Here is a 16,792-nt window from a genome sequence, read left to right on the forward strand (position 1 = left end):
AAAACAGTAGTCGGTGATCAAATTAACTGATAGAGACTAAGTTAAACAAAATTAAATAGGCTTCTTTACTAATACATTTCTCAGAGCATTTATATGCTCGCAGGCATTATGAATTCCAAGAGGAGGATATACTGCTTATACTATTTAATATTTCCCTCCAAAAAGAAGGTTTTCCTCTTTTCTCCTGACCATCTACAAACAATTTCTAGGACAGCATTCTGTTTAACACCACCTTGAGAAATACTGCTGTAAGGGGAAAGCAAAGGCCCAAGAATAAAGTCCATTACTGTTAGGCTGTTGGAGGGGGAAAAAAAAATCCAGCCAAGAATATAGTGAAGAAGGTAGGAAGCAAATCCGGAGAGTTCAATGATACAGAAGCGAGAAAGGAGATAGTTTCCAAAAAGCTAGAGACAATCAATTACTGAGAAATTAAATAGAATGAGAATAAAAATGTGTTTTTGGATTTGACCAGGAAAACTGACACCTGTGACCTTCAAGAGAATAGCTTCAGAAAAGAGGAGGAAAGAAGGATGGCATACAGAATAAAAAAAATTAGGATGGGGATGAAAAAAGAAATAGATGAAACATTTATAGACCACCCATAACCGGAGTTCAGCAGTGAAAATTTAAAAAGACATTGGTTGATTGGGAGAAGGGAGTATATGGAAGAATAAAAAAATTTTAGAACAGCGAACACCTACATATAGTTGAAGGTAAAAGTGAAAATCTACTGAAAGAAACTGATAATTACAGTCCAGTAGATGGAAGAAATGGAATCCTGAGTATAAATTACTAAAAAAGACTTATCTTTCTTTCCAGATTGGAGAGAATTTGAATAGTATGCCTAACCTTTCCAAGACTGAAGACCTTGTTTTAATACTACAAAATTTCATAGATTTTTGCCTATTCCACCCAAGAGAATTTTTCAGTCTATAGAGTTCAGTATGTAGTATGTTTGTAAGTTTGCTGAACTCTTGCTCCTCTCAGAAGCTGTCTATGTTATGGTGAAGGTGTAGGTTACAGAAAAGCACTTACCTAAGGGCTTCAATCTTCATGAAATAAGAAACAAGGTAGAGGTTGGTGACAATAAGGAAGTTGGGAGCTCAGGAGATTTTAATTTATAATGACTTATTACAAATAATTTTAATATACAAAATAAAAACTTATAATAGGAACACACACAAAAAAAGTGTGAAGACTACCAAAAGAGGGTCCAGAAAGAAAGGCATCTACTTATCCCACCCAGAAATTTACTGTGGTAAATCAACAGAAGTTGCATAGGTCATAAGTTAATAACATAGTTCCCAATATGCTGGTGAGAACAAAGACTATTCAGCGGCGGGTCTAGTTACAGTCTAGCTTTAAACTTTTAAAATTTAAACTTAGTATGGCTTTCCAACACCAACCCTAATAGTTAAGCATACAAAATTTCATTTTTATTTCCTTTCAAGATCAGTGAGGACAATGACATGAGATTCTGTTGCTTAGAACTTATTTCTAGGCTCTACCTTTTCGACTATTTCACTGACCATTCAAACTGAGTACATAATTTTGGATTATCTATGTCCAAGTCACAAGTGGCTCATATATGGCTCCAGAGCCCATCTATCATAACATTTTCATCACAAAAAAGGCAGTAATATCCGACTCTTTGCTTAATACATAGCCCTACAGAGATGTAAGAAAACTCAGACTGCTTTAAAAAACATATGGTGACCACCATAAGTAGAGGAGTTAGAGGAGGCCCCATTCTTTAAATAAATAAATTAATAATAATCAGTGTGCACGGAATAAAGGATACGGTTAACACACCAAATCCGGCAGCCTCCAGATTTGTGTATGTGTAAACGTAAGGCGGCCGACCACATAGGCCAGATGATTACTACTGCCAGCTCAGCAGCTGAGCTTGGAGAAGAGGCGGCATCCACACACAGGCCACTCTTGAGAACCAAAACTTAACAGCCAGTTTCATCTGGCAGGGACTGGAAAATGTGGCAGTGATTAAACCGGTTAAAGTCCGACAGAAATAGGGTTGTTAGCGGTAAGGGGAGCCTCCGAGGCTGCAATTCTGGAAGGCATAAGGCAGCCACGGCTGGGCGAACATCCCCACCGCGGAGCTGAAAAAAGCTATGGGGGTTGAGGGGAGAGGGCTCGTCCTTACCTTGTCATCCTCGCATCTTTTCCCCAGGCCCTCCCTGGCCTGCAGCCGGCTGCTGAGCCGGCCGTAATCGGCCTCTTTCTGGTCAATCTGTTTCTTGTGCGAGTCCACCAAGAGCAGGAGGTCCGAATTGCGCTTCTCCAGGCGCCCGCGAGCCACCTCGGTGCGCTGGACCTGGCCCTGCAGCTCGGCCACCTCCTCCTGAAGCAGGACGTGGCGGGAGGAGATGCTCCAGTAGTTGAAGGCGAGGACCGCGATCACCACCAGCAGGACCACCAACACGAAGGAGGGCAGGCGGCCGGCCCGCCTGTTCGCCCCGAAACCCACCATGGGGCCGAACCGGGCTGTACCCCGGTGCCTCGGCGCCGACGCTGCGGGCAGACGCTCAGGCCGAGGTGGCTGAATTGCCTGGGGGACGCAGCCCCAGGGCCGGCTGAAGCCGGAGGCGGGCCGATTCGCCCGCCCGCGAGCCGGAGAAGGGGGCGGGGCCGCAAGCCGCAGGCCCCTCCCCGCCCCCCCCCTCAAATCCTGCCACAGCGCGTTCCGCAGGCGCTGAACTAGACCCCGCACCAGCTGGGCGGAACCAGGAGAACCCAGCTGCCCGAACCCCAGGTCCAATACTTCAGGGTTAGGGGGCGGGGAAAAGAGGCGGAAGGGGGTGGATTTAACTCTGGCCCCGCCCATTGGCTGGGTCTGGGTCGCCAAGGGGGTCATTTCCTAGTTTCCGCCAACACCCCCTCTTCTCGCGAGAAAGTGGGCTTCTCTCGCTCTTCGCAGTCTTATCTCGCGAGGGTTATCTCTGTACGGAAGAGTGTTGTGATTTTGGCGGTCTGGGTTAGCTCTTGTATACCTGAACCGGAGCCCCTTCGGCTTTTACCTGCTCAAGCCCCTTGACCCACGGTCTAGGGAGTGCCTACCATGCCATGGCCCTCGTGAGAGTTTTTGTTTTTGAGGACATCTGAGGTTGCGACCGCTATGTAAGGAAAACTTAGGTGAGCTGCGGGCAGAAGGGGCGACTAGAAAGATTTTGTATTTGCTTCAGTAGGTTTTCTTGCTTGTGCTAACGATGTGGAGAGAAAACAATAACCAGAAAGAAAACGACCGTGAAATTGTGGTGCCCCAAACATTACGGAGGAAAGCAAGAGAAACTAAGCTTTATGACTGAAAGAGGTGGTGCCAGCCTGGTTTCCAAGGTTACTGCTTTCACTAATGGAAAGAACTTAAGAATGTATGAGCCCCTGTTCCTAAACTCACTGCTGCTTTTGCCTTGAACTGGGCTTCCAAGTAGAAAGTCCAGAAGCTGCCCACAATGAATGATAACTTATGCTGTTACTGACAGCAAGCACGGTCTGGGTTAGATATAGTAGATCCCTTACAAATTGTTTTTGCATATTTAGTCTCATATTATCCTCTCAGCAACACGGTTTTACAGATGAGGAATCCAAGACACAAAGATGTACCAGAAACTTTCTCAAAGTCCCATATCTTGTTTGAGACAGAATTAGGCTTGAATTCGGGTCATTGGTCTCTAACATCATTGCTCTTTGCATTATACCAGGCTAACTGTTGCTATATGTTCGGCATTAATTACAGTGATGCAGAAAAAGCCTTCACCTCTTTTGTGTTTTCTGCATATTTCATTTGTCCTCGCATAAAAGTTTTTTTTTTAACATCTCTCGCGTAGAAGTTTTAAAAGTTACTTGGCTCTATCCTAAGGAGAAGATGGAGTTGCTTTATTTTTCAGACCTCAGATTCAAGAATGAACATAAACCAACGAAACGCAAAAACTTTGGTATTTTCATTCAAATCAGAGTGGTATGATTTTGAAGTAAGAAGACTTGTTATCTTTGAATAATTATTCTATGTTTCCTGTCCATTTCAAAAATAAAGTTTCTTGCCTAGTAGTCCTAGAGTAGCCTGGAAGAATTATTGCACCCTGAAAGAGTGATGATTTCTCTCTCACAAATAACAGAAAAAAACCACCAAAATTATTAATATTTAGTCCACATCAAACTTGAGCCCTTTGCTCTGGCTTCATAAGATCTAAGAAATCCCCTCCAGTCTCAAAGGACAAGCAGACCTTGGCAAAAGGGAGCAAGGCAAAAATGGGAATTCCTCGTCTATAATGTATCCACCTATCCTTTCCTCAATTTCATATTGATATTGACTTTGCTTTGCTTAGCCAGCAGTTGAAACTATAAAGTGACGTTAAACTGCTTAAGATGTTTCAGATGATCTTTCCAAAAGTGTTTTCATTTTTATGTGGGATTCTAGCATGTAGAAGTATAATATTATTGTACAAAACGCATTCACATACACTTGTTTCATCAGATGCTTAAAAGAACTATTTGGTACCATTATTCCATTTTACAGATGTGGAAGTAACTTGCCCAAAGTTATACATCTAGTAAGTGGCAGGGCTGAAGCTTGAAAAACAATCCTCTTTCCACTCTTCCCCCGGGGAGAAAATTTTTTTATCTGTTTTGATGGTTACCTCTTCGAGTTCTTCCCTCTACTAAGAAACCCAATCCAGATATCATGAAGACACTGTATAAGTGCTCTCCTATGGATGGTTCTGGATTAGGCTTTAAACTAATTGAGGTAAAAGTCAATTCCTTAAATCAGATGATCAAGGTTAACAACAACAGTGGTAAGTCATGTTGTTAGCATGTACCTTTGATAGGATGTGATGGAAGTAGCACTCTGTGGTTTTCCTCCCCAAAACTCATAACCCTATCTAATCATGAGGAAAACATCAGACAAATCCCAATTGAGGGACATTCTACAAAATGCCTGAACAGTAATCCTACACACTATGAAGGTCCTCAAAAACAAGGAAAGTCTGAAAATTTTTCACAGCCAAAAGAATAATGTGGTATCCTAGAACGGGAAAAAGACATTAGGTAAAAACTAAGGAAATTTGAATAAACTTGGACTTTAATTAATAATAATGTTTTTATTACTGATTGATTGTCACAAAGGTACCACGCTAAGCTAGGATGTTAGTAATGAGGGAGACTAGATGTAGGGTATATAGGAACTCTGTAGTATTTTTACAGGTTTTCTGTATTTCTAAAACTGTTCTAAAATTTTAAAAATTAGTTATAAAAGTTCCTATTTGGGGGGATATCTTTTATGATATCAAGTATGGATATAAATATATTCATATAATTGGAAAGGCAGTATAATCACAGGTAAATAATGTTTTAAGATTTAAAAGAGGACGTCCCTGGTGGCACAGTGGTTAAGAATCCACCTAACAATGTAGAGGACATGGGTTCGAGCCCCTGTCCGGGAAGATCCCACATGCCGTGGAGCAACTAAGGCTGTGCATCACAACTACTGAGCCTGCGCTGTAGAGCCTGTGAGCCACAACTACTGAGCCCGCCTGCCACAACTATTGAAGCCCCTGTGCCTAGAGCCCGTGCTCTGCAGCAAGAGAAGCCACTGCAATGAGAAGCTTGCGCACCACAACAAAGAGTAGCTCCCGCTCACCGCAACTAGAGAAAGCCAGTGAGCGGCAACGAAGACCCAACACAGCCAAAAAAAAAAACAAAAAACAAAAAACCCTTTCTAAAAAAAAAAAAAGATTTAATTGAAGCGTAAGAATCTATTACCCAGGGGCAAGTGAGGTTAAATCATAGGAATTTTGCTTTTATATGGAGCTCATTTTCTTGAGCTCAAAATACTGTTTGGCATATATTGTCTTCAATATATGTTGACTCATAAAAAATTTGACTTCCTGGATTTGAGCAGAGGAGTAGTTATTTTATAGCTTATTCTTCAATATTTAGGACATTGAGTAGGACTAGGTTAGAGAAGGTAGCAGCTTGTAGAAATAGAAAATACAGAGATGCGTAGGCAAGTTTTTCCATTGTAAATAAAAAAAAAAACCAACCTAAACTGGTTTAAGCAATAAATAAGTAAAATTATATATGTGTGTGTGTGTGTGTGGGTGGGTGCATAGATAGATAGATACTAGGGTAATTTACAGTACTATTGGAAGAGCGCCAGGAACTGAGGTCTTTCTGTTTCCACCCTCTTCTTGGCTTTATTCTCTCCTACTTCAGATGGCCCTTTTCCTTGTAGATGGGAAATGTGGCCCCAGCATCCATAGGGACACATCCTGCCAGTTCCATGATCTGAGAAGCAAAGGAGTTCAGTTTTCTAGCTGTCAGTACAAAAATGACCAAGGAAAGATTCTGGTTGTCCAAGCCTGATCGTGTGCACGCCACTTGTACCTATCACTGTGCCCAGGGAGTTGGGGGATTATGATTGGCCCAACATAGGACACTCCTCTATTGCCAGTGGGCAGTCTGATACCAAGAAACAGAAAGAGTGTTGGGTAGAACTAAACAAATAATGTCATGGCTTGTGGGATCTTAGTTCCCCAACCAGGGATTGAACCCGGGGCCCCGGCAGTGAAAGCACTGAATCCTAACCAATGGACCACCAGGGAATTCCCACAGTTTTCTTTTTCTTGGCATGTATTACCTCCCTTCCAATTAAGAACAGTCAGTGACTGAATAAAGACATGGTGTCACAGGTTGGATTCCCCAGGAAACAAACTCTGAGATGGAAGTTAGTAATAGGAAGGTTTTTTAAAGGGAGTGTTCCTGGGATCACCACCCATAGAAGAGAAGGGAAGGGAAGGGAGGAAAACAGGATGGGCGGAAGGAGAAGTTGGGCTGCTATAAAGTCTCAGTGAAGGCCTCAGCCAACTCCCTGAAGAGCTCTGAAGCTGGGATGTCCCTTCAGAGCTGTCCTGCGTTGGAGGGGTCCAGAACTTTATACCCCCAGATCAACCAGGTTTTGGATAGATAAGGGGAAAAGTCACAGTCACAGGAAGGGGTATGATGGAGATGGATGCTATGATGTGCCACTCAGATCCCATTTCAGGAATGAAGGACTTTTTTCCCCAGCTGCTGGGAGTGCTATCAACAGATAGCACTCAGCTATCAGCCACCTTCAGAATTACCTCAGCTGAAAAGGGTTACCTTGTGAAGAGGATGCCCCCTTCCCATGGCAGCCAGTACTAGTCAAGAGAAAACACAGTTGTTAAGTTACTTCTCTACATCAAACCTATTTCCTACAGTTGTATAGCAAGAGGCAGTATGCTGTAAGGGGTAATGTGGGCTCTGGAGTAAGAATGTGTGAATTAAAAGCCTCTCTTTACCTCTTAATAAGTTTGTAACATCAAGCCAGCTACTTAAACTTAGAACCTCAGTGTTCTTATTTCCAAAATGGCCTATTAGGTTAGTTAGTTAGTTAGGATAAAGTTTGGCTCCATATAAGGGGAAAAAATAATAAACAAGATAGGGTTTTCTCCTTTCTCACATAAAATAAATTGAGAAGCAGGCCATCCGGGACTGGTATGGCAGGCTCTTTCCAGCTCACTGCTCTGTCATCCCTACAGTATGGACCTCATCTTCACTTCCAGACATGACATTCTTGGTCCAGGAAGCAGGAAGGAGAAAGGGTATGCCCTTCTCCAACTATTAAGAAGACTTCTCCAAATGTACATTTCCACTTCTCATTGCTCTGAAGCTAGTCACACAGTCACCACCCTGAGACCAAGGAGGCAAGGAAATATATCTTACAGCAGCAATGTCCTCATTTGAAAATTAAGGTCTTTTAGTGAAGGAAAAGGGAAGAAAAAGTATAAGGAAGCAAAAACAAACTCTGTCACAAAGGGGGGTAATCATAATGCTTATCTCATATGGTTGTTGTGTGAATTAAATGAGTTAATACATGTGCAGTGCTTAGAACAGGCACTTAGCAAGTATTCAATAAATGTGGCTACTACTGCTGCTGTTACTATAACAGTGGTTCTCAGTTTGTGGTGGGGGCATGAATGAATCTATATGTTCACTAACCTTTGTCTATATATTGAATAAATAATTTCTATAAAATCTCACTACTTTTTTAAAAAAAATTCTGAGATGCTATTGTGATGAATAAAATAAAAACTTACTTTAAATTACTAGTGACTTCATAACCTTTTCCATTATATATTTTCTTAATCAGTGGACACTGAAAGTATAATTACTGTCACATGAGTATCTGTACAGTTTCTGACATTAAAAAAGAAGTTCTTAGAGTCAAAATATTGGTAATTTCGGGACTAAAGGGCCATGGTTTTGGTAGGACTGCAACCCAGCATCTATCAGCCTTTCCAGCCTTATTTTTTTCCCTATATCTCATGCCCTAGCTCTAAGGATATCCTGTTTTTCAGGCTATCTTATGTCTCTGATGCTTTGTTTGACTATTCCATATTGGAACGCTTCCCTAACTTTCTTTTTTCACTACCATTTATTCATTAATTTCTTCATTATTAATAACAATGTTACAAATATCTCAGATACCCATGTGATCACAATTATATTATTACTATAATTGTTGATTGAGAAAATACTTAATTGAAAAGTTTATTATGAAGTGAGCAATGCTTGTTTTTTTTAATTGAAGTATAGTTGATTTACAGTATTGTGTTGGTTTAAGGTACACAGCAAAGTGATTCAATTATATCAATATATGTATTTCAGATTATATTACATTATAGGTTATTACAAGATATTGAATGTAATTCCCTGTGTTATACAGTAAATCCTTATTGCTTATTTATTTCGTGTATAGTAGTTTGTATCTATTAATCCCATGCTCCTAATTTGTCCCTCCTTTCCTCTCCACTTTGGTAACCATAAATTTGCTTTCTATAAGTCTTTATTTTATATATAGATTCATTTGTATTATTTTTTAGATTCCACATATAAATGATATCATATAGTGTTTGTCTTTCTCTGTCCAACTTCACTAAGTATAATATTCCCTAGGTCCATCCATGTTGCTGCAAATGGCAATATTTCATTTTTTATGGCTGAGTAATATTCCATTGTGTACATACACATATATATACCACATCTTCTTAAGCCAATCATCTGTTGATGGGCACTTGGTTTGATTCCATGTCTTGGCTATTGTAAATAGTGCTGCTGTGAACATTGGGGTGCGCATTTCTTTTCAAATTAGAGTTTTTATTTTTTCCAGATATATATCCAGGGGTGGGATTGCTGGATCATACAGTAGCTCTATTTTTAGTTTTTTAAGGAACTTCATACTATTTTCCATAGTGGCTGCACCAACTTACATTCCCACCAACAGTATACAAGGGTTCTCTTTCCCCACACCCTCTCCAGCATTTATTATTTGTAGACTTTTTGAGGATAGCCATTTTGACTGGTGTGAGGTCATACCTCATTGTGGTTTTGATTTGTATTTCTCTAATAATTAGCAAAGGTGAGCATCTTTTCATGTGCCTGTTGGCCACCTGTATGTCTTCTTTGGAAAAGTGTCTATTTAGATCTTCTGCCTATTTTTTGATTGCGTTGTTTGTTTTTTCGATATTGAGTTGTATGAGCCGTTTGTATATTTTGGATATTAACCTCTTGTCAGTTGCATCATTTGCAAATATTTTTTCCAATACTGTAGGTTGTCTTTTCATTTTGTTGATGGTTTCCTTTGCTGTACAAAAGCTTTAAATTTTGAATAGGCCCCATTTGTTATTTTTGCTTTTATTTATTTATTTATTTGCTCTGGGAGACTGATCTAAGAAAATATTTCTATGATTTGCATCAGAGAATGTTTTGCCTATGTTCTCTTCTAGGAGTTTTATGGTGTCATGTCTTATATTTTGGTCTTTAAACCATTTTGAGTTTATTTTTGTATATGGTCTGAAGAAGTGTTCTAATTTAATTGATTTACATGCAGCTATCCAGCTTTTCCAACACCACTTGTTGAAGAGATGGTCTTTTCTCCATTGTATATTCTTGCCTCCTTTGTCATAGATTAATTGACCATAGGTGCATAGTTCTATTTCTAGGCCTTCTATTCTGTTCCATTGATCCATATATCTGTTTTTTGTGCCAATACCACACTGTTTTGATTACTGCAGCTTTGTAGTATAGTCTAAAGTCTAGACGGGTTATCCCTCCAGCTTTCTTTTTCCTTAGGATTGCTTTGGCAATTCTGGGCCTTTTGTAGTTCCATATAAATTTTAGGATTGTTTGTTCCAGTTCTGTGAAAAATGTCATGGGTATTTTGATAGGGATTGCATTAAATCTGTAGGTTGCTTTGGGTAGTATGGCTTTTTTTTTTTTTTTTTGGCTGCGTTGGGTCTTCACTGCTGCACACGGGCTTTCTCTAGTTGTGGAGAGTGGGGGCTTCTTCGTTGCAGTGTGCATGCTTCTCATTGCAGTGGCTTCTCTTGCTGCAGAGCACAGGCTCTAGGCACACGGGCTTCAGTAGTTGCGGCATGTGGGCTCAGTAGTTGTGGCTTGCGGGCTGTAGAGTGCAGCCTCAGTAGTTGTGGTGCACGGGCTTAGTTGCTCCACGTCATGTGGGGTCTTCCCGGACCAGAGCCCGAACCCGTGTCCCCTGCATTGGCAGGCGGATTCTTAATCACTGCACCACCAGGGAAGTCCCAGTATGGCTGTTTTAACAATATTAATTCTTCCTAATCCAAGAGCCTGGAATTAAATGAAAAATTTAAAACTTCACTATTGTGGCACTATGTTATTGGAACCCTACTTTGTTCAAGGCTTTATATCATAAAGTGTGCATTAATTAAAATTGACTAATTAATTAATTAAATATTATTTGAGTGCCTGCTGTGTACCAGATATTGTTGCAGGTAGGAGGAGTTGCAGAGCATACAGCAGAGACAGAAATGTCCTCCTGAATCTTTCAGTCTCTTCTTCCTTTACCAATACACAACAAGGAAACTACTCAGTCTACCTCCTTTAAAACACCTCCTTTTGACACCTCCCATGCCTTGCTGCTCCCAAGTAGAAATGACCACTATCTTATTGTGCCTCCACGATGTTCTTTAGATTTCTACCATAGCAGTTTATTTTTCTGTGACATATCTGCCTCCTACTAGACTTTTAGTAGGTGTTTTTCTGAAGGACCATATTAACTGATAGTATGGAGTAGGCTGTGATTTTGTTTTGACCTCACATCATTAGGCTTTCTTCCCCTTCTCCAATGACTGCTCACTTCTTTCTTCCCAGTTTCTTTGGATTTGTCTAAAACACTTTCTGAATACTCTCTTAACCATTTCACCTTTTAAAAAAAAGTTCTGGAATTATGGAATTTTAGAATAGGAAGAGATTTTAGAGACTGCCTGATTTAAAACTTCCAGTTTATAAGTGAAGATGAAAATCCAGAGAAATAGTGTGACTTGCTCAAAATCATTCTAATGGTTAAAGACCAACCTCGGATTAGAATCCAAGCTTTCTTCAAGATCTAGTATAAATCTTCTCTCTCTCTCGCTCTGAGATCTTCAAGTTCCAGCTCAGCTCATGTCTTTCTCTTCTGAATTATGCACTAATTGTCCACAAACTGCATCACTTTGACAATAATCATTTAACCTTACATTGTTACTCTACTCTTTCACATTGGTGTATCTTGCCTGGCCAGTTAGCTATGAACTCCAAAAAGCACACATTGTGTCACTTTTATTTTCTCTCTTCTTAGCAGGTAGCACAGTAGATAGTAGACACATAGTAGGAATTCAGTAAATATTTTTACTAATTAATCACTACTTCTCACATACCTTTCCAAAATATAGTGGGTCTTGTTCCTTAACATTTCACTTCTATTTCCTTTGTAAGTTTTAAAAACCAGACTTAGATTCTCGGTAACCAATGAAAAGACGGTCATGCCTCTGCACAGTCTGCTGCAATGTATTTTTTTCTGGACTTGGCAGAAAACCCAAGGTTTCTGCCCTATTTTTTTGTTTGTTTGTACTGCATTTCATCTAATCTTCTAGCTCTTGGTGGCTTTCTCTGCTAGACATTGTTCTGTAATGACCCAATTAAATATGGCCCCATTTAATGTAGTGGAACTTTATGTGGGGCTAATTTCAAGTGATCATCCTGTAATTTTCCAAACCTTTATTTGTTAATTTTGGTTCCCTGAAACAGTGTACTTGCTGCTGATGCTAGTATGGCACCACAATAAATCCTCTTGCACTGATGTTCAGGCAGAAGACACAGCTGTGAGGAGAGCTAGTCATGTGTCATATAGTGCCCTTTAAGGGATCCTTGTTTATCCATTGTCTGAGCTTTAAGTAGAAGCTAAAAGCTTTTTTTTTAACCTACATAATTTTTCACTGAATCTGTTAGTTTCAGCATGTTGTTTGTGTTGTTTTCAGCAGTGCAGTCCCCTGATCGATATCAAGTAAACATGATGATGGATTGAACTCACTTCGCTCTTCCTGTCCAGGTACTATTTTGATTTGTCAGTATCCTGGAGAGGTAGCACATGACATCCCAAGACAGAACAGAAGCCAGTGTTTGCAAAAGAACACATTTTTCAGCAGAGTAGTATAGTAACTTTGAAATACTAATATGTTTTGAAATATGTCTGTGAACACTTTCTTATTAACATTATATCAGTGTACACAATGTTCTTTCTTTTGACATCTGGGTGTTATTAGGGTTATTTAAAATCTATATTAAAAATCATTGATATTTTAAAGAAAATCTGTTCATTTCCATAGCCAAGTAACTTATGTCAAATGATATGTGATTAGATGACGCCCTGTGTACCCTGTGCTATTTCATGCCTTCGTGCCTTGAACGCACACCCTTCTCATTCTCTTCCCTTGAAAGCACTCCCTTCTCATTCTCTAAGCCTTTTGTGATCCTGTTTGAATGTCTCTTCCCCAACGATTTCTTCCTTGTGTCCTGCTACACCTAACTTACATGATATTACACTTATTATACCTGTATTACAGCTATTAGTTTACATATTTATCATCTTGTTAGACTGTGAGATCCTTAAAGATGATAATTTTGTCCCATTTATCTTTCCATCATCTAGTGCTGTGTCTCACATATGTTTAATGAATGAATGAAAAAGATTTATTCCCTCTGGATGTAGTTGGCTCATCCTTAGTCACTCTACCACATATAAGGAGAATCCTAAAAGTCTAAATTTTTCTTGTTTTTTTTAAAGAATGGAAATAATTTAATATTTTCTCTTCATAGAAATGAAAAAAATTTAATAGTTTACCTTCATGTTTCTGAAACTAATGCATGCTCAAAACAACAACAAATCAGATAATCAGAAAGGAAAAACAAAAAGTGAAAATTGCCCACAATTCCACCCATCCAAATGTAACCACTACTAACATTTTAGTATAGATCTTTCCTGATTTTTTTCTGTCTACATACGTATACACACAAAATATTAAACAAAATTTTTGTGACCTGCTTTTTCACTTAAAAATACCTTGGAAGCAACTTTCCATATTAATCAAATTAGCACTACATATTCACTTTTTTTTTTTTAGGTCTTGTCTTTTTAAGCAAATGAATACTTTCATTAACATGGTAAATTTTTTTTTAAACACACGGTAGGGTCTTGACCTTAAATATTTGTCAGGTCTGCTACTGAAATGAACTTACAGCTAGACAACTTATGAATCTTGAAGATACCTCGTCCCGGTTCAGTTTAGGGTCCAAAACAGACAGCTCTTGCTTTTCTTCCCCAGACCCTCAAGGGCCTTTGCAAATATCTCTTTCATTTTATGTCCAGAATCCCCTGAAATGCATCAGGGTATTACATCGATTACACAGAATACCAAGATCTATCCTGTCTCTTATTCTAGGTTCCATGTCACATACAGCTAAGTTAGGTTGTCAAACAATATGGCCAGACAGGTTACATCAGTGTGCTGCATAAAACTTAAAATTTGAACAAAATACATCTCTCCTCCTTTGATCTCACAGAGAAATTAAAGTCCCCAAATACAGTACCATCCTGCAGCCCTTCTTCTGATTCATCAGTCCTAGCCAGATCAGCCCCATTCACATTCCCAGTTGAAGTCTGGTCCCTTCTTCAGCTTCTTTAGCAATCGCTTCATGGAGTCGTCTTCTAGAAATAATGCAGCTCCTTCAGCACCTTCAGAGCTGGAGAACTCCACCTCTGAGTCTTATCTGTTACACACAGACCCAAAGTTCCAGGGAGCTATCAGGTCACGCAAGAAAGAGCAAAGCACCTCAAAAATTTAGGAATAACAAAAGCCCAGGAACAAATGTGACTGCTCCAAGAGCTTACAGTCTAGGCCCTAATTCTTGTGAGAGCATTTTCCAAATAAAAGTTACCTCCCCAAAGAAAAACATTTAACAGTCAAAACTCACATTGAGGTCATTAACCACAGACCATAGCAGAAACGTGGTGTAAGTGAGGACAGAGCGTAGACAGAGAAAAAAGAGAAAACAAAAGGCTCTCTGGTTTCAGCTTCTCCAGAGTGTCAGCCAATCTCCATCAGTTGACCAGAATCCATTGGCTGTAAACCGCTGACCCTCCTTCAGGATGACTCGCTCTTCTCTATCCCCCAGAGCAGCTCCAGCAGCATCTCTGCTATCTTCGCGATCTCCTTGGCCTTCTCCTCTGCCTTCTCGCACCATTTGGTCCCTCTGCCCTCGACTCCATTGTCCACATTCTGCAGATGGTTGAGCGCGCTCTCCTCTGAGGCCTCCACCTGCGTCTTGATCTGGACGAGCATACTGTCCATCTCCCACAGCTTGCTCCCGTTCTGCAGGTAGGCTCTCCCATGCTCGCAGGTAAGCGCCGCAATGTCCTCGCGCATCTTGTTGATGACCGGGAGCAGGAACTGCTCAAAGTCCTCCTCGGGCTCCATCACCTCCACCTCCTCCGGCTCTGCCAGCTCCGCAATGTCCAAGGACCGCATCTTCCCCCGCCGTTCCGGAACCGCAGGATGCAAGTCGGGCGCAAAGCAGAGGACCTACATATTCACTTTTGGTAAATGCATAGAAAGATATATTTTATTTTCTTTAACCAATCCCTATAGATGGACACCAAGTTTTTTAGGTAGATTCTTATGGTTGCATGGAACAAATACCACTCTTCCAAGACATTTTAAAAATATAAATAAGAACCTTTTCTCAAGGAAAAGGAGGGTGTATTATAAGGATGTATATAGATTGGAAGTAGAACCAGAAGTGCATCTATCAGGAATAGAGCTCTAGGAACCACCTTCTCTTTCTGGTGCCTCTATCTTTCTTTTCCCCATAATTCCCTAATAGTCCCTTCTTCCTCAGAGTGTTTGCTTCCTCTAAACTTCCACTGGCACGTAGTTATGGCTTGGCTCACTCCAGACTCTTAATGTATGCCATTTCTTCAGCTTCTGTTCCTGCTTCTCAATCTGTAGAAGTTCAAATATTTTCATCCCACACCCAAAGGATGGTCTTGTACACTCACTCCACTTTGGATCCCCTGGTGTAGAGACTAGAAAAAGAAGTGTCAAGAGATGAAGATGAAGAGATAAGTGAGGGCCAGATTATGGAGAAGTTCATATTAAGGCATCTGGATTTTTACCTAAGAGTAATAAGAAGCCATGAAAAAGTTTTAAGAGAGAATGATGCAATCAGATTTATGATTTAGAAGGACTTTTCCAGCCAAGTGTGATTGTGCCTCAAGTATATAGACGGTATATAGAGGGCCAATTAGGAGACTGTTGCAATAATTCAGGTGAGAAATGATAGAGTCAGGGAAACAGTTTTTAATTTCGGCAACTGGATCACTCCTGGGCCATTCACTGAAATAGGGAACCCTGGAGAAATGGTCAGAAGTTTCTTTGTAAATTAACTTATAGCCATTTTTATAGCTGCAGAAATTTTTTCAGCTGTAGAGAAAAACTGCACATCGCTTCACTACCTCCTTGAAGATCTCCACCTGACAACCTCAGATCTTTCTGTTTTCTCAAATCTATGCAAGAGCTGTATGGGGATGTAGTTGTCTTCAGTTTTAAGCTGTGAATCTCACTTTCACTCCTCTGGCTTTATCCTCTATCATAATGAAATCAATTTTCTTGACTGAATACCATGTCATACCTTTCACCTCTTCCTGCCAGTGTGTAAGAGATACATAAGAAAAAGTACTAAAATTTTCTTCTGATAATGAACTCATAAAGTGTGGTCATCCCTGTGCCCCCTTATTTCTTCTTCTTCTTCTTTTTTTTTCACTCTCTGGGAGGCTGTTTTGGAGGAAACATCTGTCCAGGCTGTTCTTCACTTCTAGGAAATATTAGGGATGGCTGACTGAGGCTTTGAGAAATGAATTCCACAGGAAAAGGAAACAAGGTTTCTGGTTTAGTCAGCTAGCTTAGTTAACAAGACAAAAAGCTCCCTTAGTCCAGGAGGGGAATAGTAGGTAGCACCTGGAAAGTTTCATTATTCCTGGTGCTCCTCACATCTGCCTTTTATTCCCCAAGCAGGATCTATACGAGCAAGACTGATGGCCGGTTCTCCATCATGCTTGCAGCAGGAGACCTCTCTCCACTGCCTTTCTTCCTTTTCCTCTTCCACTGAGGGGTAATTTTTGAATGGGAGCAAATTAAGTCTAAGAATTTACTAACTTGAAACACTGCTTGTTAGAATATATGTTTTATTGCTTCTCTGCCCTTGGGGTAAGATCAAGAGTAGAATATAAGTCTTAGCTATAGTATTATTTACATATAACTTTGGCTAAAGTAGCAAGACCTGACCCATCTCACCTAAATCCATTGAATTATTCCTTCAAATCATTATCCAAGGATTAACAAGT

The 16,792-nt window shown here is 40.1% G+C and overlaps 2 protein-coding genes across 5 annotated transcripts in view; both read right to left on the reverse strand.

The window, feature by feature from the left end:
- Positions 1-2,778, reverse strand: part of GOLM2 (golgi membrane protein 2) — a 105,859-nt gene extending 103,081 nt beyond the window's left edge. For 3 of the 4 annotated variants that reach the window (XM_036843814.1, XM_036843811.1, XM_036843810.1), the window contains exon 1: positions 2,162-2,778. In XM_036843814.1, coding sequence (XP_036699709.1) covers positions 2,162-2,488 — 327 coding nt within the window. In that variant the 5' untranslated portion in view covers positions 2,489-2,778. The remainder of the gene's footprint in view (positions 1-2,161) is intronic. The other variant, XM_036843813.1, reaches the window with a different exon arrangement.
- Positions 2,779-14,337: 11,559 nt separating this feature from the next.
- Positions 14,338-14,918, reverse strand: LOC118891112 (MORF4 family-associated protein 1-like). Its single transcript, XM_036844751.1, has one exon. It carries the CDS (start codon positions 14,916-14,918, stop codon positions 14,535-14,537), a length of 384 nt encoding a protein of 127 aa, XP_036700646.1. The 3' UTR covers positions 14,338-14,534.
- Between the last annotated feature and the right edge of the window lie 1,874 nt (positions 14,919-16,792).

The sequence above is a fragment of the Balaenoptera musculus genome, chromosome 2 (genome assembly GCF_009873245.2).
Source record: "Balaenoptera musculus isolate JJ_BM4_2016_0621 chromosome 2, mBalMus1.pri.v3, whole genome shotgun sequence".
NCBI lineage: Eukaryota > Metazoa > Chordata > Mammalia > Artiodactyla > Balaenopteridae > Balaenoptera > Balaenoptera musculus.

Coding starts and splice junctions, on each gene's coding strand:
- LOC118891112 (XM_036844751.1), bottom strand. CDS start 14,918: ATGCGGTCCTTGGACATTGCGGAGCTGGCAGAGCCGGAGGAGGTGGAG.